Source organism: Myotis myotis, unplaced genomic scaffold, assembly GCF_014108235.1.
Source record: "Myotis myotis isolate mMyoMyo1 unplaced genomic scaffold, mMyoMyo1.p scaffold_m19_p_17, whole genome shotgun sequence".
NCBI classification, from domain to species: domain Eukaryota; kingdom Metazoa; phylum Chordata; class Mammalia; order Chiroptera; family Vespertilionidae; genus Myotis; species Myotis myotis.
In genome coordinates, this window is record NW_023416321.1 from 18,612,295 (window position 1) to 18,637,580 (window position 25,286).

Consider the following 25,286-nt stretch of genomic DNA (forward strand, 5'->3'; position numbering starts at 1 on the left):
CGACCCACAGGTTGAGAACCGTTGTTCTAGACATTTCGCTGCCGTCTGCTAGAAAGTTATCGTTTTAAATGCATGAAGCTGTAATGGCGACAAACGTAATTGGTGCCCAGAACTGTGCAGTGGACAACTGGACAGCTGGATGCAGCAGCCCTGCCCCTCGCGTGCTGCAAGTCCCTTCACTGATTCCATCCCTCACTACAGAAAGCCTTACCCCACAGAGCGCTGGGCGTGGCGAGGCAGAGGCCAAAGGCAGAGCCGTAAATGGGAATGTCAGCTGCCTCCCGCCACCTCTCCTCCAGGACCCAACGGAGCAGAGTGATAGCAGGCGGCCAGCGGCCAGGGGTGCCAGGCAGGGGCCATCAGCAAAGCAAACGAGCAGCAGCAGAGCCAGGAGAGATGACAGGGACCCCAAGGAGCAGCTGTGGGGACACCCCTTGGGAAGGATCTGAGACAAAATGTTTGCTTTTCCGCTGAGTGCTAGAAGCAGCAGGCCCTGCATGGCATTAGCAGTAAAGCTCCAGGAAAGCGTCAGGCCAGTGAGCACAGCAGGACAGAGAGCGGCTTAGATGATGCCAAGCTCCCTCCTTGGCCTAGAAGTCACACCTCTGAGTGTGTGAGCTGCTGCTCAAGCCACAGCCAGGCCTGGCCCCCAAGGAGGCCCGCCTGCTGAGGCTGTGTCCACATAGAGTCCCTGGGTGGAGAGGTGCTGTTGGGCCACCCCCAGGATGAAGGGTCACCCCTCCCCAGGCCTCCCAGGGCCCCTCTCAAAGTCCACTCTGTGCTGGACTCAGCTCAGCTGGGGCTCTGGCTGCCAGAAAAGACAGACTCGGGGATGAGCCTGCGAGACTCGGGGAGGATTCTGGATTCACCCAGGGATTCCGTGTCTCCTGGGCATGCGTTGGTGGGAGAGCTGTGAGATGGGGCATTTCACAGCTGCTCCACTAGGGGTCACCACAGCCCCAGAGTGAAGGGAGGTGGGCTAGACCCGCCGCATCCCTCCCCCACCAGAGCCCCTCCCCAAGCTCAGAGGGACAGATGGCTAGCCAGTGGGGTGGGGGTGGTGGGGGTGGAGAAATGACCCTTGAGACTGGTGTGTGTGTGTGTGTGTGTGTGTGTGTGTGTGTGTGTGTGTTTGGGTGTGATGTGTGTGTGTTTAGGTGTGATGTGTGTGTGTGTTTGGGTGTGATGTGTAGGTGTGAGTGTACAGATAGGCATACATTTGATAAAAATCTAGTGACTGTAAGTACATATAGGTGGCCCTGTGTACATGTGAACAGGAGGATGTATGTGGGCAGACAACTGCTTGGATATAAGTAACGTGTGTGGAAATGCGTGAACGCCTGGGAATGGGAGTGTGTGCACAGACGCACACTCAATACAAGTCTAGTGTCGGTTGGTGCGTGCGTGGCCTTCGTGTTCGTCTGGCGGGAGAGCGCCTAGGGCTGCACGACGTAATAATGCGCATATATGCTGGAGCCGGACGTGAGTGTGGCGTGTGTCTGAGGTGTGAGCAGTACACGTGTGTGCATGGGTGGGACACGAGCAGAAGCATTTGTGTGACCGTGTGCAGGGTGATTTACGTGTGAGGCTGAGCATGTGTGTGTGTGAGTACTGGATGCGTGTGCACGAGTGTGGTCCGAGTGTGAGTGTGTGAACACCGGGGGCGTGTCCACGAGTGTGTCCGCGTGTGTGAGTGTGTGCCACAGGAGTGTTTCTGAAAATGGGCCTGAAAGGAAGTTTGCGAACCAGAATGAGTTTATGTGCGTTGGTCACGAGAGGGAGTGCGTGGACGGGCTCGTGCGTGTGCCCCCGGGAGTGTGCGAGCGTGTGTGAGAGGGCACGTGTGTCGCACTGCGGGTCCGGGTCGTGGGCGCCCGCCCCGGCGGCCCAGGCTGCGCCCAGCGCTCACCGGGCGAGGCCAGTGCGGCCGAGGCTCCCACCTGAAGACTGGCCCAGTCCTCAGGTTTCACTCATGACCCCGTGACATCAGCGCAGCAGCTGTCCCGCTGGCCCGGCCCCCCGGCCAAGTCCCCCAGAGTCCCAGCCTCAGCCCGAGGTGGGCATGACAGCGAGCTCCAGTCCGTCCAACGGTGAGTACCGCGCCCCTCCGCACCCCGCCTGGCCGCCACCCCGAGGGCAGGCCACCCCAGGGGCAGGCCGCCTGGCCCCAAGCCCAGCCTGGCTCCGAGGAAGTCACCACTTTGCTCTGGGCACTGCCGTCCTGCCCACGCCGGCCCTCCTCTTCGGCCGCCCGTGCCCAAGGTCCTGGTGCCTTGACCCTCTGGCCCCGAACTCGCCTCTCTGCCCTGCCTTCTGCCCTGTGCGCCCGGCCTGGCTGGCTGTCCTGCCCTCGGCTGGTGAGGGTCTCACCCTGCTCACACATGGCGGGGGCACGGGGTGGCCGGGACGGAGGCTGGGCTGCGTTTCTTCGGGAGGGAGTGGAGGAGCCACGCAGTGCCCTGCTCAGCCTGTACGCCGGGCAGGGGTGTGGGGAGCGGCAGGAGGCGGGGGGGGGGTGGGGGGGGGAGGCGGCGGCGGCTCCTTTGCTCTCTGCAACAGGAATCTGTGAGATGCCAGCAGAGGACACGTCTCGGGCTGCTGCGCCGCCCTCCAGGCTCTGCCCGCCGCCTGCTGCCTCTCCGCCCAGCCCGCCCGCTGGGGGCACAGTTGGGCTCTTTTCCTGGAGAAGCCGGGAGGGGAGGGGGCCAGAGGAGTGGCCCCACTTAGCCGCCAGAATGCCGGCAGTGAGAGGGGAAAGATGGGGAGCTTGAGAAGACTCTGGGGGTCTCGGGAGGAGCCTGGAGGCAGGAGCTGGGGGCAGGGGTGCTGTGCCAGGGCAGAGCGCAACCCCCTCCTGCTGGCAGAGCTGGGCGCCCGGGACGCTGGGAGGGAGGTGGGCAGTGGCTAGCAGAGAAGGAGCGAGGGGCCGAACCGGGGTGGCGTTCAGAGGCCTGCGGAGCCGAAGGGTAGTGGGGTGTGAGGGTTGTTGCTGCCCAGAGGGGGGCATTTGTTCAAAAGGTTGGGAAGTCCTGTCCAGAGAGCCCTGAGGAGGGGGCTGCTTGAGGCTTTCCAAGAATGCCCTGGGGTGGGAGGGGTCCACCGGGTTAAGTTCTGTGTCTGGCTGCCCATCGCCTGGGTACTGGGTCAGGGCAAGGGCCAGGTCAAGATGAGGGCTCACAGAGCCCCAGGGTGGGAGGTGGTCCTCCAGGTGGGACTAGACTTGTCACCTTTCAAACAGCCTTTCAAACAGCGGAGGTCTGACAGAAATAAATCCCGCCCCCCTCCCGGGCCAGTGAAGGTTAGAGCCCAAAGGAGCCTTGAAGGCCGTTTGAAGAGCCAGCTGGGGGAGAGCAGCTAGAGACAAGCTCTGGCCAGTCTGGAGAGGGGAGGGGCTGGCGGACAGGCAGGGTGGAGCAGGGGTGGGCATTGTTGTCTAGCATCTGTGACCAAGGCTGTGACTGCCCTGGGGCCCTGAACTGAGCCCAGTCCTGGGCGTGAAGGGCTGGGGTTGAAGGCAGAGAGGGCTGGTTCTCCCAGGACCCTCCACATTCTGCGGTCATCTCATCCCCAGTCCCCTGCCCGTGGCAGCGGCCTCACTCTGTGTGGCAGGGGCGTGGGCACTTGTGGTCATCGCACTAGTATTTGAAGTCACATCACCTTGGGCGGGGGCAGCAGAGGGGGGCCCAGACATAGCTGAGGGTCCACCCTCATCTGCATCCCAGGCATCTCTCAAGGGCTTGGCTGGAACTTGAGCAGGGCTTGGGGGAGGTAATGAGGGTCCTTTCTAGGTGAGCCTGTCCCAGCCTGGCCCTGCTGGTCATTTCTGGTTGGGAACTTGTGTGGGGCCGGGGGGCGGGACTTGAGGTCACCTTCCCAGCTCCAGGCAGGCCTGAGTGTCAGGGCTGCCCAGCAGCTTCCATCGCTCAGGGTCCTGTGCCCGTGCCCAGGCCCAGGCCAAGGGGCAGCCCTGAGGCGGATGCTGACGACAGAACTCTTGGCCAAGGTTGGGGGTGGTCCTGACAAGGTCCCTGCCTTTGGGGGCAACTCCGGCCACCAGAACAGAGAAAAGTGTAGACAATGGCAGGGAGGGGCAGGGGCACGGGCACAGCTTGGGGTGAGGTTAGGGAAGCTTGGAGGGGGAGGTGTCCTCAGAGAGGAGAGGAGAGGTGGACCCTACAGAGAGGGGTGAGAGGGCTCTCCAGGTGACAGGAGAGAGTTGGGGAGAAATAAAAGCCCTGAGCCTGGGGCCGTGGAGAGATAGGGGAGGGAGAGGGGAGGGTGGTGTCAACAACCACAGTGCAGGTTATACAAACCTTCGGTCCCTCGGCTCCTCTTACCAGCAGGGCTCAGGCCAGAGGGTGCTGTCACCCAAGGGGGCACACCTAGTGAGCAGCAGGGCTCTGTCCACAGCAGCCAGGGCCACTGCTCCCTAGGGGGGAGCTGACCCTGGCACAGGCTGGGTGGGGGCAGAGCTCCTTACTGAGACCCGGGGGGCAGTGGGTTTCAATGGGTAGCCCTAGAGTTGTGTGTCCCCAGCTTTGCAGTGGCAGGGGCAGGCCAGGTCTCCCTGGGACTCCATCAGAAGGTGCTTATGGGGCTGGGGAATCCCAGGTTCCCTCACCTCCACTTCCCCTGCCGTAGGCCTTTCATGTGCTCTGGCCCCCGATCTGCCTCATCAGCAATGGCTATTTTTATTCCCTGCAGTTTTCAGTCAACAGCCCTCCTTGGGGATATGGGTCAGCAGGAGGGGCCCAGGCTGTACCCCTCCAAGAGCAGGCTGGCCCTCCCCACCGGGCCCCTAGCAGAGATGGAAAGTGCCATCGTCACCCGGCCCCACTCTGTTTTCGAACTGGCTTGTGACCCTCCCACCAGATAGGCCGGGGAAGGTCATGGCGATGCAGCTTGGTGGTTAGGAGCCAAGGTCTCTTTCCAGCCCTAGTTTACTGTGTAGATAACCTCTGGGGGTTTCCTTACCTTCTCTGCACCTCAGTTTACTCATCTGTGCAATGCAGTGATAACAACAGGATCATGGTGAGAATTAAATGGGCTCAGGACATGGGAGGGGCCCAGGACAGCGTGCGGCAAGCAGCCAGCTCTGCCGAGTGTTGCCCAGTAGTTAACCGTTGTGGTTGGTACCAGGCTGTGATTCTGCAACAAACGTCTCGCTGCTGGGGGTTTGGGAGGGGGAGTAACAGGCCTGGAAGGGGCTGCAAGAAGGCGGGTCTGCAGGCTGTTGGGCAGAAAGCAGGGCCACCTTATCCCCTTAGCTGGGGGTGGGGGGTGTATTTTTCAGCGGAGGGAGAGCCTTTATGTAAGACCTGCAGAGTCTGAAGTTCTGACGTTTGCAAATGTTGCCGGGAGAGCTGGGAGCTGTGAAGGCCTAAGGGCAGAGCGGAGTCCCTCCACTCACACTTTCATAAGGTCTGCCCTCGACTCTCTTTTTTTCTGAGGCTTCTGCGTTCTCTATCGGCCTCACTGTGGAGCAGGATCTTTGACCCGGGGTAGCTGGTGAGAACACATCCCTGGTGCAGTTTCATGGGTTGAGCAAAGTTCTCTGAGCCTGTGGCCTCCCGTGAGTGGCTGGCTGAAGGGCAGGACGCAGTCCGTCAGCCTTTCTTGGGGGTTTCAGGTCCTAGGCCCCGGGGTCCTCGGGCAGCTAGAGGGCACCGCTCATCCCGGTGCTGGTGACCATGACCCCAACTCCCCGGCCCTGGCTGGGGCCTGAGGCCCGAGCTCAAGGCCCACCCTGCCCAGATGGTGAAGGGTTGATGGAGGGGGTAGGGAGGCGGTGGGCCCTGGAATTCTCCAGGCTCAGGCTTAGTGTTGCAAAGTCCTCTTGGTGGACTCAAGGCAGGAAGTAGGCCTGTCAGCTGTGGTCTGGGAGGGGTGATGGTGCAGGGTAGAGACAGGAGAGAGCAGAGGCCAACATCTGGAGGCTAACACAGGTGGAGGGAGGCAGCCCTGTGTCCTGTGTGCCTCTGTCCACGGGCTGTGCAGTGGCCTTAGACATGTGTGTAGGAGATGGGTGCACACACAGGTTTGAGGGGGATCATGCGTGGAGCCTGGGGCATGATGCTTGTCGGCTCCTTGGAAATTGCTGAGCCAGCAGAGGGTAGGAAGCCCCAGGCCTGAACTAATCAACCTCCCCACCCTTTGGGGCAGTTGGGCAATGACTCATGGAAGCAAGGCCGGTGTGTGTGTGTGTGTGTGTGTGTGTGTGTGTGTGTGTATGCACACAAGTGGGCTGCAGGGGTAGTTAGGGGTATATGAGGATCGATTAGTGCAGTGGTTCTCAACCTTGGCTGCACATTAGAATCATCTGGGAATCTTTTTAAAATCCTGATTTCTGGGCCTCATCCTCCAGAAATTCTGTTTCTTTGTTACTAATGTTGTGGCCCCACCCCCATAACAAAGAAACGGAATTTCCGGAGGACGAGGCCCAGAAATCAGGATTTTAAAAAGATTCCCAGGTGATTCTAATGTGCAGCCAAGGTTGAGAACCCCTGGATTAGTGCAAATAAAAACCAAACCTTGGAGAAATCGCTTTATCAAACCATTAGCCTGTAGGCCCCACCACCCAGAGCTCCCAACACAAGGCTCTAGGAAGCCTGATCCTGGTCCTGCCAGACTCCCACCCCAACCCACGTCCTTCAGGGGCCTTGGCCCAAGGACTCTGGTCTGTCCTTCGCAGAGGACAGACAGATGAGGATCAGACCAACCCAGGGGGGACAACCTGGATGGGACCTCAACCTGGTGTGCCCTGTATGGGGAGGGCAGCCATGACCAGCCAACTTCTCCAAGGGGCCAGAAGGAGGTGGCATCTGTAGGCACAGGCACATGGGTTTGGCATCAAAGAGCTGCATTCGAATCCTTGCTCTGCAGTCGTTAGCTGGGACTAATTGGAAGCACGTGGAGCAGTGCCTGGCACCCAGTAAGCACCAAATGAACGTATCCATGACTGCTTCCCCCCCCCCCATGACTGCTCCCCCCACCCACCCCCCATGACTGCTTTTCATAAAGAAGTATCTCTAAGCCTCCACTTTGTGGTCCTGGGCACGTCAGCACAATGGTGCTGAGATTTGGGGACCCGAAGAACCCACCCCTCCACCGTAAATAGACTCGCTCCCCAGCTGGCTGAGGCTTGGAATTCTGTATTTTAAGGTGTGATTTAAGGCTCAGTCTTGGATGCAAAAACTCACTCTCAGGCCTTTGCTTCTGGGAAGAAAAGACTCCGTGACCCACAGCTGAGCTGGGAAGGTTTAGTGGGAAGTGGGCACAGCTCACAAAACCCAAACACAGCCCATTTGTGGGTTTTTATTTCATCGGGCCCCTCACCAACCAGAAGCCCTCGGGGTGGAGGGAAAGGTCAGGTTTGGGAGGAGGAAGCAAGTTGGGGGAAAACTCACCAAATGTTCTTAGAGGGCCTTTGGGGTGCGGCAGAGTACAGAGCTGATTGTGGGGGAAAGGGTTGCCCATATATCCTGAACAGGAAGCCAGCTTGGCATACAGTAGGTGCACAATAAAAGTGGCCACCACTGTCATTCTCACCCCTCGGGAAGGACAAATCATCAGGCTGGTGGAATCAGGTGCCTGAAAGGGGGGCTTGTTTTGACCCAGTGAACCTCGCAGGGAAAATGCAATCAGCATCAGCCCACCCCTCACCCAGGAGCACCCCAGGCGACCCTGATTATTTCCAGAACTCTCAGGGCTCCTGAGGGTCCGGAGGTTTCTGCACTAGGCTCCGGGCTTCCGGCCGCCCTCCAAGACCGCTTGGAGCCAACTGCCTCTGCAGAGAGTGTCAGACCAGGAGGGGGGCCACGCCCTGTGACTTCCGCCAGGCCCCTGGCCCGTCCAGCCAAGGCACCAAGTGCTGGCAAAGAAACAGCACGGCTGCCCTCCCACCCTCGCCCCTGCCCTCCCACCCCCGCCCGAGCTGAGAAAAAGCTGTGCCCTGAGATTCACTACTAGGGGGTCGTGGGGATCCATTTAGTATTCTTGGAGCGAGGCCACAGTGGGAATTAGGAATTTGGGAAGCAGGCCACCCGGATGCCGGATGCTGTCTTTGGCCAGGACAGAAAGGGTCTGGGCCAGTTTCAGTCAGTCTCCCAGAAAGTTCTGAGTCCGAGCCCCCTCTGCAGGTGAAGCTTGAGGGGCCTTCCCTGGCCGCACACAGCTCCAGGTAATTTTGCTCCAAATCCACAGAGAAATCAACAGCCGGGCCCTGGGGGGCGACCAGAAGCTGTGCTGGAGATGACGAGCATGCGTGGTTGGCAGGAAGGCTGGTGACTGGGGCCTGAGCGAGGTCTACCTCTGCGTCCTCGGGGATATGCCCTGGGGGACCGCCGGTGAGGGGCAGTCACACCCATTTTCCATCTTCAGGAGGGTTTCTCACAGCGGCCTGTGCACCCTGGGCTGGAGGGGCCTGGCTGAGGCCTCCCGGGGGACTTCAGGCTGATGCAGTGCAGCTAGGTGGGCTTCTGGATGTTCGAAGGACCCACCTTGAAAGCATATGTGTTCTAAGAGAGAAGATTCTAGAAGCATACGTCAGCAGGAGGGAGGGGAGTGGTGGTGTCTGTCCTGAGCCTTGTTTGGCCAATAATTTGAGGTAATCAGAATCACAGACACCCAGCTGCGAAGGATAGCCTTGAACTAAGAGAGAAAAATCAAGCTCCAACAGGCTTTCACAAAAGACTGGGGGTGAAGAAATACAAGCAACAAGAGGAACTTAGGGAGAGGTAGATGTAAAAGCCTGCACCTGGATTTATATTAACCCTGCATCCTAGAAACCTTGCTATAATCATTGTTAGTTCCAGGAGGTTTGGGGGTTTGTTTGTTTTTTCTAGGAGTTTGTTGTTGTTTTTTTTAATCAATTATTTTGAATTTTGTACGTAGATAATCATGTTCTCTGCAAACAAAGGCAGTTTTATTCCTTCCTTCCCAAACAGTATATCTTTTATTTCCTTTTCTTGTCTTGTTGCATTAGCTAGGACTTCCAGTAAGATTTTGAAAAGGAATGGTGAGAAGTGGCATCCTTGCCTTGTTCCTGATGTAGTGGCAAAGCTTCTGGTTTCTTGCCATTAGGTACTGTGTTAGCTGTAGGTTTTCTGTAAATGTTCTTTTTTTAAAATATATTTTATTGATTTTTTACAGAGAGAAAGGGAGAGAGATAGAGAGTTAGAAACATTGATGAGAGAGAAACATCCATCAGCTGCCTCCTGCACACTCCCTACTGGGGATGTGTCCGAAACCAAGGTACATGCCCCTGACCGGAATCGAACCTGGGACCCTTGAGTCCGCAGGCTGACGCTCTATCCACTGAGCCAAACCGGTTAGGGCTGTCAATGTTCTTTATCATGTTGAAGAAGTTCCCCTCTATTCCTAGTTTTCTGAGAGTTTTTATCATGAATGGGTGTTGGATTTTGTCAAATGCTTTTTTTTTCTGCATCTATTAATATAACCATGTGATTTTTCTTCTTTAGCCTACAGATGTGATGAATTATATCAATTGATTTTCTAATGTTGAACCTGCCTTGTATACCTGGGATAAATCCCATGTGGTCCTAGTGTATAATTCTTTTGATGTACTCTTGGGTTCAATTTGAAAATATTTTGTTGAGGTCCACCAGGATTTAAAAGAAAAAAAAAATCAATTGCACTATTGATAGGATGGGAAAGACCTAATTTGACCACAGCTCAGGGGGTAAAAGTACAGGGGTGATTGCAAACTCCACCAACATGGCTGCTGAAGAAGCAAATGCCATATTGGGATGAATGAATAGGGAGGATGTCCAGGCCATGGAGGAAAGGCCTCTCCCTGTGGTCAGACTATATCTGGAATTGGGTGTTCCGATCTGGCAGCCCCACAGAGAGAGAGAGACAATGCTGGGCTGGACCAGCTCCAGCGAAGAGCCGCCTCACCCTCCAGTGTCCTCACCCTGGGCTCCCTGCCTATGGACAGCTGGCCCCACCTGGCTCCCTGACTCCCGACCCTTCCTCCCCCACCCGTCTGTCTGCTCACCACCTCCAGGCCCCCAAGGTGGCCTGACTTTACCCACCACTTCTACCCAAACTTCCGTTTCGACAGAGGTTCCAACGGGGCTTCTCACTTACTGAATGGGCTCTGGTCCTGCCACCCAAGGAGCTGGGTTTTAATTTTGGCGTGGCCTCTCATTTATCACTCTCTAAAATTATCTTATTTGCTTCCCTATTTATTATCTGCCTCCTCCCTCTGGAATGCAAGCTTGGTGAGGACAGGGACTTCGCCGCTGCTATACCCCCGCCTCCCAGAACAGAGGCCGGCACAGAGCAGATGCTCAGGAAATGTTTGCTGAATGAATAGGTGTATGATCTTGGGAGAGTTTGTTCCTCGCTAGGCCTCAGTTTCCCCATGTGTAAAATGAGGGAGTTGGACTCGTTGATCTCTCAGGTCCTTGCAACTCCAATATTCTCAAACTCAGTGGGAAGAGGCTGCCTGAAGCCCCCTGGAAGCCTTCAGCTGCCACATCTGAGGAACAGGGCTGAGGCCAGAGTCTGGTCTTGGGCTGGGAGAAGGAGGGTTTGAGCTGTCCCATTGGCCCCTTTGACTCTAGGTGGTGGCTGGAGGAGCCACATGGAGATCTGCCAGTGAGACACCCAGACCATGATAGGGGGCATTGCCATGCTTGTCTCAGCCAGGAAGCCACTGTGCAATGTCCCCGGTGTCCTTTCGTTCCTCCACTGGTGCCCAACACAGCTTGTCCCCTCTATTCTAGATACATTGAGAGGGTGGGCAGAAGACAGGTACGTGCTGGCCCACCTCCACCCACCACCCCTGTGAGGGGCCCTCGAAGGCTGCAGGACAACATCCAGACTCCCAGGCCTGTCATTCAAGGCCCTGGCCCAGCTTTCCAACCCACCTCCCCCTAAATTCCCGTAGCACAATCACCTCCCCGCTTTAGGGCAGGCATCACTTTCTCCTCATATCGTAGTTATGTGTGCCCATGTCCACCTTCTCCCCTATCAGCTCTCTGAAGGCAGGATGCTCAACTGGGACATCTTTGTGTCCTCCTCAGAGCTAGGTCAGCTCCTGGCTTATGAACAGGATGGATGGACGGATGGATGGATGGGTGGATGGATAGATGGATGGATGGGTGGATGGATGGATGGATGGATGGATGGATGGATGGATGGATGGATGGAATATATTAGAATCCATTTTATCCCTGGAAAGGTCTATAGCCAAGGCCACATCCACTCATCCTTTCAGCAAACGCTTATTGAGTGCCTTCTGTGTGCCCCAGGCTGGGACTGGCTATGATGACTTAGACCAACACAGTTCCTGTCCTCTCAACATTTCAGCCCAGTGGAGGAGACAGACAAATAAATCAGTCAAATGAACAAGACATTACCAATTATGATGATGACGTCAAAGAAAAATACAGGGGACTGTGATAGAGACTAGAGGAGGAGAAAACTTCTTGGAGAAGAGATATTTGAGTCTAGGCCAGGGGTGAGAAGGAACAGCGTGTGAAGAGGGAGGGGGTGAGAGCTCCAGGGAGAGCCATGGCCCAAAGGCACCGGTTCATAGTTAATCCGCACTATTAACCGTAACAATGCCGATTTTGTAATCAAAGAAAACACGATAATTTCAAGAGAAACATCAAAAGTGCTTTATCAAAGTAATGTCTATCTCTAGCTACACATTTCCCCCATCTTTCAGGTAATTTGTGGATACCGTCCCAATAGAACATTTCTTGTTTTGAGGCAGACCATTCAGAGACCCAATTTTCCACTTCTTTGTATGTTTTGAAGTGCTGCTCAGAAAGTGCATGTGCCATCGCTCGGAACAAGTGGTAACCTGGAGGAGCAATACAACAAAATAGCATACATATCAAATCGCATATGTATCAACATATGTGTAACTCCATCTATTGAAAAAATCCGCATTATTAACCGGTACACCTAGTAAGACATTTAGGTTTTATTCTAAGTGGGACAGGAAGCTACTGGAGAAATTTAACCAGGAGAAACAGAATTCATTTCTTGTTTTTAAAAAATCATCAGCTGCTTTGTGAAATTGGTTTGGAGGGTCAGGACAAAAGCAGTTAGCAGGAAATAGGCTATTGAAAGAAATTATTGTGATGTGGACCGGGGGGAAAGGTGAGGTTAGGGATATTTCGGAGATGGTATTAACAGAACTTTGGACAGATTGAATGTAGAAGATGAAGGGAAAAAAAGGAGAATTCAGAGATGCCTTGTATTTTGGCTTGAGCAACCAGGTGGATGGTGCCGTTTCCTGGGTTGAGAAAGACTGTGGGTGGAAGAGACTGGGAAGAACACACATGTGTCATTTCTGACACCGTAGGTTGAGATGCCTATTGGCCACACACATGGAGTGGTCTAGTAGCCAGGTGATGTATCCGTCTGGAGCTCAAAGGAGAAGTTCATCGCACTATTTACAGTCATAGGAATGATGCCACCCAGACCCAGACCGAGTCTTGAGAACCGTGAGGGATTAGGGAGAGAAAGAGGGACGAGCAAAGGAAATTGAGAAGGAACAGGCGGCGGGGGGGGGGGGGGGGGGGGGGGGGGGGGGGGGGGGGGGGGGGGGGGGGGCGCAGGGCCGGGGGGGGGGGGGCATGGGCGTGCTCTCACGGAGGTCGAGACAACAGAGCATTCCAGAAGGGGGCTGCGGCCAACTGGGTTGAATGCTTCTGAGAGGCTGAGGAAGGTGAAGACAGAAACCTGTTCAGCAGACTTGGCAACAGGGAGGGTGCTAGTGACTTGACAAAAGCCGCTTCGGTTGAGTTGGGGAAATGGAAGCCAGGTTGGAAGGGGTTGGAGAGTGAATGAAAGGTAAGGAAGTACAGACAGCTGGTGTAGACACTTTCCAAGAAGTTGGTTTGTGAAGAGGACCAGAAAGATAGGGCAACAGATGAAAGGAGATGGGAGGCCAGGAGGCTGCCATTGTTTTGAAGAAGGGAGGCGGTGATGGTGGTGGAGAGAAGACAGCTAGGGAATAAGGTCCTTGGGAAGCGTAGACAGTGGGGGCCATAGCCCAAGCGGAAGGTCTGGCCTTTGGGTGGAGGAAGGAGGGGGCAGGGCAGACAGCTTCTGGTTATGCTTCAGGGTGTGCTTAAAGGAGAAGGGGCGAAGACGGAGTGTTCTTGGGACTCATTCATTCATTCAATAATGAGCATTAGACACACTGCTGGCACCAAGGACTGATCCTCTCAGCCAGGGTACCCAGGGAGGACTTCCCGGAGGCAGTGTTTTTGTGTAGGTGAAGTCTGGAAGGACAAATCAAAGCTCTCCAGGGAGACAAAAAAGAGGAGTGCTCCAGGAGGCAAACAGACCATAAGCAAAGGCATGGGTAGTGAGAACTAGCTTGGGCCATTTGTAAAAATGGAGGTCGCATGGCCAGAGCGGGGGAGGGGGTCAGTGGCAAGGTAGGTATCAGATCATGGAAGGCGTCAGGAAGGCCCCGTGGAGGAGTGGGGACACACTATCAAGCAGCAGGAAGCCACTGAAGGATTAACCAGGGGGTGACATGATCAGATTTGTGATTTTAGAAATGTGGATGGTGGGTTAGAGGGGAGCCCAGCGGTAGGTAGAGAGGCAGATGGGAGGTTATTTGAATAGAGCAGGTAAGTGGTGATGAGGCAGCAATAGCAGGGCATGGGGACTGGCCAGGTGTACCACCAAGATGCTTTCAGCAGCCACCAACCAAAACCGTGCCTCAACTGGCCTGGCCAACGAGGACATTTTCCCTCTCACATAACAAGACATCCAGATGCAAAGTGGCTTTCAGGTGGGAGGAGAGGAATTTAGGTGAAGTGGGGCCAGCTGGGGAACAGCAGGAGGAGGTGTTGGGCTGCCTGCCATTTGTGGGTCACACCACAGGCACCAAATTCAGTGGTGACCCCAAACCCAGCCCACAAGGAGGCTGATGGGGGAGACAGACACCACTAGACAACCACACAAGCGGGGCATGAGTGACCATTGACCTAAGAGCTGTGCAGGCTGTGGCTGCGCAGGAAAGGGAGCCGTGACTTCACAGGTCTGAGCCATGGGGCGTGGGAACAGACGTGTTAAAGCTGTAGAGGCCACGGAAAGGAGGCGGGTGGTGGATGTGACTGTGGCGAGGGGGAGGTGCGCCTGTGACCGGGGCCCCGGGAAGCAGCATCTTCCAGGATCAGGAAGGAGGAGCTCAGAGCAGAGGGAGAGGCCGGAAGGACAGCCTGGTTCTTCTCTCTGTGGTGGTGTGAGTGCTGGAGGGAGGGCCAGCGAGTGGAAACCGCTGGGGCTGTCCACTGGGGGCCTCAGGTGAGCGTCATTGAGAGTGGTTTCGAGAGCTGGGGCCGGAGCCAGCCTGACTCTGGCGTCTACGGTCCCTCTTGGGCTCTGCAAAGGCGAGAGTGGGCAGCATCGCCCAGAGGGTTGTTGCCAACTGGGGCCCGTGAACTGGGAGGGTGCCCAGCGGCCATGGGGTCCCTCCATGGTCACCTGGCAGGTCAGCATCTTCTGTGTGGGTAGTGTATGTGGGATTGGTGTTGGAGATGAAGGTGGGAAGGTGTGTGCTAAGGGGCAGGTTACAAACTATGGGGACCACCCGTGGGAGGGGTGGTTTCAGGCTGGATGTGTGTGCGTGTATGCATGTGTGTGAACGTGGGCTCACGCATCCACACTCCCACGCACACGATGGGGCCAATGAGCAGCTGGGGGACAGGATCAGCAGGAATGAGCAAAGTCATCCTGTGGAAACACGACTCCCCCGGTGATGATGGTAGAGAGCAGCTGGGCAGCCAGGCGGGGGCGTGGCCAGCTCTGCCCAATGGCTCTGGCCGCTCCCTGGGCCGCCCTCCCACCTGTTGACCAAGCCTGAGGAAGTGCCCGCACTGGCTGGGCCAGGGATCCTGCTGGGGCGTGGGGGCCCACTGTGAGAAGGCTGCCACCCCCAGTGTGGCTCTGGGTGACGCTGTGGGGGCTGTCTATGTGGGCCCCATGGTGGCTACATGTGACCAGGCTGCAGGGGTCTCCCTGCTGATGTGGGTCATTCCCCAAGGCCTTTGAGATAAGTGACCCATTACCTCCCTTCCACAGGGAACAGGCTCACGATGGCTGGGCAGGGGCCAGCAGAGGCCGAGGGACTGGCCCAGGACACCCAGTCCACACAGTGCTCACAGGCCTCTAAAGCTCCTGGTGGGTGCCCTTTATCCACCCAGTTCACACAGGGACCACCAGCCAAAAACAGTCGCTGGGAGCTCCAGCCCTGCCCCCACCGTTGAAACTGTCCATCTCCTTGTGCCCATGACCTTCCGTGTGTCCATCTTTTCCATGTTAGCATCTGCAGCTCATCCCCCCCCCCCCACATATGTACCCTGCATCTTCCTGCTCCATCTACCCTGCCTGCCTGTGGATTAGATTCCACAGGTCCTGTGGAGGGAGCTGGTGGGACCCTCCGCAGGGCCGAGGGCCTTTCCTTCTTCCCCCCTCCAGCCCAATATCACACTTCCCCAAAGCTCAGGACAGGACACTCCACACCCCACACCTTTCCCTTCCCTCCTGGCCAGGGATGGCAAACACAGGCAGATGCACTACATTCTCCTTCCCGTGCCCCTGGCAGACATCACTAATCAATCACAGCAGTCTTTTTGCACTGAGTCTGGCTGCAACCTCAATGGTCTCTGTTCACATCTCCTGGCAGCCAACAGCAGCCAACCCAAGTTGACCCTCAAGGTGAAATCCATCCGTATTCGTGCTTAAGGCTGATCCCACCAGGCCACCAGCACATTTCACACCTGACTCCTCTTTGCCCCACGTGGGCATGGAGGCCGTGTGTGTATAATAGCTTGTTGTGATTCTCTCTCTCCTTGTAGGCTGAAGCCACACTGTTCCCGGAGCTCAGGCCCAGGAGGCATTTGAGGGCACTGGGGCATTGACCCCAAGTCCCCAAGGCTGAAGAGGATCTGGTTGGTTTGTCATCATTCCTGAGGGCAGCCAACCCCTGCTGGGGAGAATGTGGCGTGGGGCTCGGGGGTGATGCTCCCGTGTCCAATACCTGGACAGCAGCAGCGCTCAGGCCTTGCAGGCACACCCTGCAATCCCAGCAGCACCTGCACACCCCCCCCCCCAGCCTGGCCCGTGGGCGGGTGGCCACCCAGCATTTGGGGGCCTTCACGCTACAGCTGCCCTTGTTGCCCACTGCCCTCCTGGCCCCTGAACCCAGGATGCAAGGATGGCCCGCCTGTCTCTGTCCACCGTGGTGCCTGTGGGCCCCCACAGCCTGCGTCCCTTCACCCAGGAGTCCCTGGCAGCCATAGAACAGCGGATAGTGGAGGAGGCGGCCAGGCAGCAGCGGAACAAAGAGATGGAGATCTCGGAGCCTGAACGGAAGCCACGAGGCGACCTGGAGGCTGGCAAGAACCTGCCCCTTATCTATGGGGACCCCCCGCCAGAGGTCATCGGCATCCCCTTGGAGGACCTGGACCCTTACTACAGTGACAAGAAGGTGGGGGAGGCTTTGCTTTGCCTGTCTGTGCATCGTCCGTCTGTCTGCCTGTCCCTAGGCCTCACAGCTCTCTCCCTGCCTCAGACCTTCATCGTGCTCAACAAGGGCAAGTCCATCTTCCGCTTCTCTGCCACCCCCGCCCTCTACCTGCTGAGCCCCTTCAACATCATCAGACGCGGCGCCATCAAGGTGCTCATCCATTCATATCCTGCTGAGAGGGGCGAGCGCAGGGCGGGGAGAGGCAGAGGCGGGGGTAGGGATAAGCAAAATGGGGTGCTGTGGGCGAAGAGGCCCTCTGTCCACCTCCCTTCCCCACCTGCTCCCTCACTTTCCTTGACCCTCCCCCCCAACGCTGTTCAGCATGTTCATCATGATCACCATCTTGACCAATTGCGTGTTCATGACTATGAGTGATCCGCCTCCCTGGTCCAAGAACGTAGAGTAAGTCTCTCCTCCCCTCCCACAACCTTCCCCAGCCCCACCCCTCTGGCCCTGGGATTCCGCCCATCCCAGGTGTCCGCACGCTGAGGATTGTGTTCCAGGGGGACACATACTGTCACTATCACCCCATTGACACCTTAAGCCTCCAGGTGGCACACACTGTCATTCTCACCAACGTCCTCAGCCCCGGGTGGCATATTTCACTTCTATGCCCCTCCATCCTGGGAGGTCCATCATTGCCACCCACACGCCTACCCAGGTATGACACACCTGGCCCTGGCCGGCCCTCTCCCCGCCAGGTACACCTTCACAGGGATCTACACCTTTGAATCCTTCATCAAGATGCTGTCCCGAGGCTTCTGCATCGACGACTTCACATTCCTCCGGGACCCCTGGAACTGGCTGGACTTCAGCGTCATCATGATGGCGTGAGCAGGGGCCCCGGGTGTCCTGAGGCTGTGGCCAGGGGAGCGGAGAGGGCCAGGCCTCAAAGAGAGCAGCTGAGTGGGCTCACCCTCTCAGAGGGTGGACTGCAGGGGCCTCGGGGCAGGGGTGCTGACAGTGAGCTATACGTACAACTCCCGGAGTCACCATCCCAGGGCCTGGTTTGAAGGCTCTCCTGCTGCCCCCTGCACACACACCATGTACAACCACACACAGCAGCCCTGAGCCTACAACAGCCCTGAGCCCAAGGCCTCACCCACTGGGAGGCCATACCCACTCCCCAGCCAAGCTCCTGCCCTCTCTCCCAACTCTCAGGCTCCCATAGGAACCTCAGAGTGACCCGCTCCCCAGCCCCCTGTGGGAACCCCAACTACAAGGATTCCTGATTTCTATCCTCTCACCTACCCCCGGCTCTGACACAGCCTTCACCCCACCCCCACCCCCACCCAGGTACGTGACGGAGTTTGTGGACTTGGGCAACATCTCCGCCCTGAGAACCTTCCGGGTGCTACGGGCCCTGAAAACCATCACAGTCATCCCAGGTACTGGGGAGGTGCAGGGACCCTCCGCTGGGGTCAACAGCCCCCCACCCTCATGCCCAGGCCTGGAACTTGACACTCAAGTTCCAGGAGCCTGACCCAGGGTCACAAGACTCCCAGGCTGAGTGTGTAAGACACACACCAAAGCGTGGACACAGAGAGGGTGTCCCACGGCCAGAGAGGAGAAAAGGGCCCCGTTGGAGGATGGGCATTTGAGAGGCTGCATAGCAAGGGGGGAAGAGCACAGACTCGAGCCAGACTGCCTATGTCAGTTCTCACTTCCACCATTTCCTAACTTTGACCTTGGGCCAGTGGCTTACCCTGTCTGTGCCTCAGTATCTGTAGGATGTGGACAATAACAGTGCCGTGCCTGGGGCCGTTATGGGGATCAAATGCTTTAATATCGGTAAGGTACTTAGAGCACTAGTGCACGGCCAGTGTGCAGAGCAGCGACCTCCAGCCGAGACACACAGGGATCCGTGTGGAAAGTCCCGGCCCTGAGGCTCCACAGGGAGCACACTGCTTGCCCACTGAGCCATGGGGCCGGGCAATTCCAAAGTAATGCATCAGGAAGCAGGAAATAAATAGAACCCAGATCATCCAGACCCTCAAAAAAGCACGCGTAGAAACTGGAGAAGGCTCATTAGAGGAGAGAAAGGCGATAAGGGATGGCGAGCAGGCTCTGGGAGGAGGGGGAATGGCTCTGTCTTAATGCTAGAAAGCACCTGAGTTCTCCTCCAGACCAAAGGCCTCACACTGCGGTGTGGGAAGGAGGCCCCAAGAGACCCCAGTAGGGGCAAGTGCTGACCGAAGGCCAAACGCCGGCCACGGAGCCAAGGCCACAGCACCTTTCCTCGATGCCACACTCCCAGCATCCTTGGAGCTCTGGCGGGCTTTTATAAGGAGGCTGCTGAGCATCTCTTGTCTATGCCAGGATAAGAAAAGAAAATAAACTAACACTGAAGCGAGAGACACTATGATTAGGCCCAAGGGAAGGGCTCTTCCATAAATGATGGGAATCGGTCCCTGGAATTCCCTAAGTTTTGTTTATGCCGCTGTCCATCCAAAGGGCCGAATGCAATGATCATACAAAGTCAGTCTAGAGCAGTGGTTCTCAACCTTCTGGCCCTTTAAATACAGTTCCTCATGTTGTGACCCAACCATAAAATTATTTTCGTTGCTACTTCATAACTGTAATGTTGCTCCTGTTATGAATCGTAATGTAAATATCTGATATGCAGGATGGTCATAGGTGACCCCGGTGAAAGGGTCGTTCGACCGCCAAAGGGGTCGCGACCCACAGGTTGAGAACCGCTGGTCTAGAGCTTCTCAGCGTGAGCCCCGCTATTCCTTGGGGGTTGACAGGCATTATCGGGAAAGGGGTTCTGTGGCCGAATACGTTAATAAACATGGTATTAGAAGTTTTTGTTTGTTTCTGGAGGACTCGTCAGAGCCTTAGATTAGATGATCTACACAGTGACTCTCCAAGAGAAATACACAGCTCGGCCTTTCCCAAACATTATTGAATACCCGCTCCCCTTTAAGGGCACAGTTTGGGAGATTAGTGTTTTGTGGAACACACTTTGGGAATGCTGACCTAGTGACGTTTATTTTTTTGTTTGTTTTCTATTTATATCTATTTTTTAAATGTATATTTCTCTCTTAACTTTTTTTTTTTTTTTTAATCCTCACCTGAGGATATTTTTCCCATTGATTTTTTCGAGTTGAGGGGAGGGAAAAGGGGAAGAGAGAGAGAGAGAGAGAGAGAGAGAGAGAGAGAGAGAGAAAGAGAGAGAAACATCGATGTGAGAGAGACACATCATTGGTTACCTCCTGCATGTGCCCCAATCAGGGCCAGGGATCAAGCCTGCAACCAAGATGCATGCCCTTGACCAGGAATCAAACCTGTGACCCTTCGGTCCTCGGGCCGATGCTCTAACTACTGAGCAAAACAGCCAGGCCCTAGTGACATTTATTACGCTCCACTGTGTGCTGTTCCATGAGTCAGGCAGCAGCCCGTGAAGTCTTTATAGCCCATTCTCCTGGTGGCTGAGATTCTGTGGCCATCGAAGGCTCCTGCTTAAGCACGTGATCAGAGAAGAATGGGGTTAATTTGGGAAGCTTTCCGGGAAGTGGTGCCCCTGGTAAGTCAGGTCTTGAGGAGACGGAGTAGGCAGAGGCTTGGAGGATGAGGGAGTGAGTTACCACCCTGCCCTGCCTGCTCCCCGTCCATACTCTTACCCACCCTACGGTCAGGTCTGAAGACGATTGTGGGGGCCCTGATCCAGTCGGTGAAAAAGCTCTCGGATGTGATGATCCTCACCGTCTTCTGCCTGAGCGTCTTCGCCCTGGTGGGGCTGCAGCTCTTCATGGGGAATCTGCGGCAGAAGTGCGTGCGGTGGCCCCCGCCCTTCAACGACACCAACAGCACGTGGTACGACGATGAGATGTGGTACGGCAACGACACCTGGGGCAGCAACGACACATGGTACGGCAACGACACCTGGGACAGCCCGGAGAGCAGGGCCAGCAACTACACCTTTGATTGGGATGCTTACATCAGTGATGAAGGTGAGGATGGAGGCTGGAAGGCCAGGGGGGCCAGTCCCAGTCCCGAGGGCAGCCCCCCGTGAGATAAATAACAGGAGAGGACTTGAGCTGAGATCCATCACTTACCACTTGCCTCTGACAAGTCACTTGGTCTCCCTGATGCTGAGTCCTCACCTGGAAAACTGAGATGACAACACCTTTCTCAAAGGGTTAATAGGACAACAAATGCCAAATTGCTTGGAAAATCCTGAAGCTTCCACTATATAAAGCAGCAGTCTGTGTTCCCTCGTCCTTAACCTATGCACTCCCTGGCAGGGCCACCACCAGGCACCCACACACCCACATCCTATTTACATACTCACACTTTACATACTCACACACAAGGCACACATTCTCCCACGGCCACCATTCGTCTACACAATGCCTTCTGGCAAATTAGAAACAGGTACCCCTTCTTCAGCCTGGTACCCTGGGGTCTGGCCTCCTCGTCCCCCAGCCTCAGCCCTCAGTCAGGGGCCCTGCGCAAACACATGGTAGCCCCATGCACACACATACATGTCCCTCCCGTCTCTCTGTGTCCCTGCTCATTCTGACTGTGCAACCACACCAGGCACCGAGCTCACACCACTTGGAGCTGAGCTCCCTGCTGTGTATCTACCCAGAGATCTTAGGATTTGGGGATGCCCCTAAAGGAGGGGGAGGGGTACCAAGAAGCAGCTGTTTGGTGCGGTCCACACAGATGTGTCCCCAGGTGTGCAGTGGGACATGTGCCCACGGTGTGTCCATGTGGTGACATGTATCCTCTGTGGCCTCTGACCCCCAAGGGAACTTCTATTTCCTGGAGGGTGCCCTCGACGCCCTGCTCTGTGGGAACAGCAGCGATGCTGGGTGAGTGATGCTGGGCAATGGGCCCCAGGGCTGTCAGAAAACGGGGAGGGCTGCTCAGGGCCAAGGACCAGGGGAGGATGGGAATAGAAGGGAAACCTATGGGTGTGGATGGAACATCTCCCTGTTTCTGGGACACAGGACTGAAGCATTTCCCCCCGTTTGGTGCCCCCCTTTCTTGGCCCCCAGTTGGGGCTCTCCTTCTTCCCTAAAACCAGACCCCATTCTATCCCCAGGCGCTGCCCCGAGGGTTACCTGTGCATAAAGGCTGGGCGGAACCCCAACTATGGCTACACCAGCTATGACACCTTCAGCTGGGCCTTCCTGTCTCTCTTCCGCCTCATGACACAGGACTATTGGGAGAACCTCTTCCAGCTGGTACTGCTGCGCCGCCCTGCTCTTCAGCCCTAGAGCCTCCCTCATCCCCACGGCCTCTTCGTCGCCTGGCAGGACCCCCAGCAGGGCTGTCTCACCTGTGGGACCCCCTCAGTGCCCCTACATACAGACAGCTTCTTAGAGCCCCCCACATTGGGTACCTGCCCAGATCTGAGCCACAGCCTCTTTATCCTTCTCCACCTTTGCTGAGATCCAGGCCTGGCACAGATCCCCAGTCCTTGCAGTACCACAGGGTAGCTTAGAAATTCAACTGCACCCTAACCGGTTTGGCTCAGTGGATAGAGCGTCAGCCTGTGGACTGAAGGGTCCCAGGTTCAATTCCGGTCAAGGGCATGTACCTTAGTTGCGGGCACATCCCTAGTGGGGAGTGTGCAGGAGGCAGCTGATCGATGTTTCTCTCTCATTGATGTTTCTAACTCTCTATCCCTCTCCCTACCTCTCTGTAAAAAATCAATAAAATATATTAAAAAAAAAAAAAGACCCCCTGGCAATGGGCAAGGAGACACCTGATTGGTGGTGTTGCTCTTATATCAGTCAGGGGCAAAGCAGATGTACAGTCCTTAGTTCATCTTAGTTTGATGCCTGTGTTGGTGGCCAGAGCTGTTTCATGCCTGAGGCACATAAAATTTAAAAAAAGAAAAGAAATTCAACTCTACCCAGGTACAATTTTTTATTTTTTATTTTTTTAACTTGTTGTCTAATCGTCACACGAGGACATTTTTCTATTGATCTTTAGAGAGAGTGGAAGGGAAGGGGAGAGACAGACAGAGAAACATCGATGTGAGAGAGACACATCAATTGGTTGCCTCTTACATGCACCCTGACTGGGACCAGGGATCAAGCCTGCAACCCAGGTACGTGCCCATGACCAGAATTGAACCTGCAACCCTTCAGTTTGCCGGCGAACGCTCTATCCACTGAGCCAAACCAGCCAGGGCCCCAGACACAATTATTTAGCTTCTACTGTTTGCAGAACAGTCAGGCTGAGTCTGGAACAACAATGCCTTCTGGTCCCTGGTGATTCTTCTAACACTGATGATATTAATGAAAATAGTAATAATAATAATAACTATTATCTGTTGAGCTCTTACTAGACACCAGGCACCATTGCAAAGCTAGGACTCAAGCCCCCATAGCCCATGTTCACTTTTTTTAAAAAAATATATTTTATTGATTTTTTACAGAGAGGAAGGGTGAGGGATAGAGAGTTAGAAACATCAATGAGAGAGAAACATCGATCAGCTGCCTCCTGCATACCTCCTACTGGGGATGTGCCCGCAACCAAGGTACATGCCCTTGACCGGAATCGAACCTGGGACCTTTCAGTCCGCAGGCCGACGCTCTATCCACTGAGCCAAACCAGTTAGGGCATGTTCACCATTTTTTATCCTGGCTCTCTGACCCCACGATGTCTGGCTGGTCCTCAGGGCTCTCTGAGTCAGGAGACCAGGAAAGTCTGGGTCCTGGGTATACATTTGGAAGTTCCCCAGAGTGTGGTTTAGCCTGTCAAGGACGACCAGACCCTGCCTCAAGTCACCAGGCTCTCTGAGGGACCCTCTCTGTTGACCTCTCTGGGCAATGGGTGTGTGGAGAGGGGTGGTGGGTGAAGCAGGCGGGCCCCATGTGATACTTCCTGTCCTGCCCCCACCCCCAGACCCTCCGAGCAGCTGGCAAGACCTACATGCTCTTCTTTGTGGTCATCATCTTCCTGGGCTCCTTTTACCTCATCAACCTGATCCTGGCGGTGGTGGCCATGGCCTACGCCGAGCAGAACGAGGCCAACATTGCTGAGGATCTGGAGAGAGAAGAGGAGTTTCAGCAGATGCTGGAGAAATACAAAAAGCATCAGGAGGAAATGGAGAAGGTCTGGACTCAGAGAGAGGAGGCCGAGGACCCAGGGATCTATCTCCCTGCCCCTCAGCCTGGGTTCTCCTGGGCAGGCTGAGGGTGAGGGAGAGGAAGGGGCGGGGCTTGGAGACAGGGGGAGCAGAGGCCCCCGGCAGGGGGCTTTGGTAGGATGGGAGACATCCAGGCAGTAGAAAGAGCATTTTGCAGCTCTGTGCCTCAGTTTCCCCATATGTGACAAGGAATCAGAAGTAGCCTTCCAGCTTGAATATCTATGATTTTGTGATTCTTTCTGGGCAGAATATGGGTCCCTGTCAAGAGAGGGGCGGGTCCTAATGAGGCCACAGGGAGCATTGCCCACTCTCTCATCATCTCACAAAGTGCAGGCTCAGTCACGGCGTCAGAGTGGAGGGTCTCCAAGGATGAGGGTCCTCTGTCACTTTGGACCACCGCTAGGCTCAGTGCAGGCCAAGAAGAGGGGCCCCATCCTAAAGGGTTCGTGAGGAAGCTCTGAAAGTCAATCAGTCCATCCTCCTGGCTCAGAAATGGACTTCATGCCCATCACCCTGCTGGTCCACAGGCCAAGGCTGCCCAGGCTCTGGAAGATGCGGAGGCAGATGGTGACCCAGCCCGCGGCAAAGACTGCAATGGCAGCCTGGACACATCACCAGGGGAGAAGGGGCCCCCAAGGCCGAGCTGCAGCGCAGACAGCGCCATCTCAGATGCTATGGAAGGTGAGTGCCCGGCTCCCCCGTACCCATCCTACACTGCATGTCCTGCCCATCAGGCCACTTGGGCTCCTGGGGAAGTGAGGGCGGGGCTGGCTGGGCCCAGCTTCAGGAGGACAGTAACTTAATATTGGCATCGAAGAAATGGCCATGATAAATATAGTCCTGGCTTACCCTGCCCCGTTCTGGCTGCAAGGCCAGGCTGCCACGGGAAATGGGGGCTTCCGGGAGGGCCTTGGGGGCTGCCAAGGCAATGGAGGACAGGATACTAATACTAACCAGGAAGGCCCAAAGTTCCGGAAACGGGAGATCCTGCTCCTCAAATGTCTCTGGGTAAAAGTTAAAGGCCAAAGGCCAGACTCTGCCCAGGGAGAGTCACAGACTCCCTCAAATGCCCATGCTGCTCCCCAAGTCTCAGGAGGAGGATAAGCATGAGGTAATAAAAAGAAGGTAGATAGATTTACACAATTGGATGGATGGATGAATGGATGAATGGGTGGATGGATGGATGGATGGGTGGATGAATGGATGATGGATAGATGATGGATAGATGGATGGGCTGAAAGATTAATGAATGGGAAGAAACACATGGGTATATGGATGAATGGCAAGGAGGGAGGGAAGAAAAGAGAGAGAGAGGGAGTGAGGGAAAGAAGGAAATCTGTCATAGAAGAGAGCTGGTTCCCTTCCCAGGCCACTTGTGTCAGGAAGGACTTGGAGGTCCTAGAGCAACGGTTGCCAACGGGTGGTCCGTGAGGTCGGAAAGGTTGGCGACCGCCGTCCTAGAGGACTTTGCACACCTCTAGAGGGCACCATCTCACCTAACCTTGTATGACAGGCATCCAGGTATGGGTGCCCTGCCAGAGAATGCCCCAGAGAATGCTGGGCAGAGCTGGCCTAGGAGATCACTCAACACTGCCCTTGCTGGATGGTTGTGAGAATTTTTGGCAGTAGCACCTGCAGTAGCAG

At 55.7% G+C, this 25,286-nt stretch overlaps 1 protein-coding gene and 1 pseudogene across 3 annotated transcripts in view; both read left to right on the top strand.

Annotated features, from left to right (window-relative positions):
* Positions 1-2,041: 2,041 nt before the first annotated feature.
* The window catches only part of SCN4A (sodium voltage-gated channel alpha subunit 4), a 46,097-nt gene continuing 22,852 nt past the window's right edge, over positions 2,042-25,286 (top strand). For 2 of the 3 annotated variants that reach the window (XM_036341803.1, XM_036341801.1), the window contains exons 1-11: positions 2,042-2,090; positions 15,858-16,489; positions 16,574-16,692; positions 16,841-16,930; positions 17,230-17,358; positions 17,825-17,916; positions 20,170-20,484; positions 21,288-21,351; positions 21,585-21,726; positions 23,399-23,608; positions 24,170-24,323. In XM_036341803.1, the coding sequence (XP_036197696.1) occupies positions 16,217-16,489; positions 16,574-16,692; positions 16,841-16,930; positions 17,230-17,358; positions 17,825-17,916; positions 20,170-20,484; positions 21,288-21,351; positions 21,585-21,726; positions 23,399-23,608; positions 24,170-24,323 (1,588 nt within the window). In that variant the 5' untranslated portion in view covers positions 2,042-2,090; positions 15,858-16,216. Of the gene's footprint in view, positions 2,091-15,857; positions 16,490-16,573; positions 16,693-16,840; positions 16,931-17,229; positions 17,359-17,824; positions 17,917-20,169; positions 20,485-21,287; positions 21,352-21,584; positions 21,727-23,398; positions 23,609-24,169; positions 24,324-25,286 lie in introns of those variants that run through there. The other variant, XM_036341802.1, reaches the window with a different exon arrangement.
* LOC118672567 lies at positions 22,224-22,368 on the top strand (annotated as a pseudogene).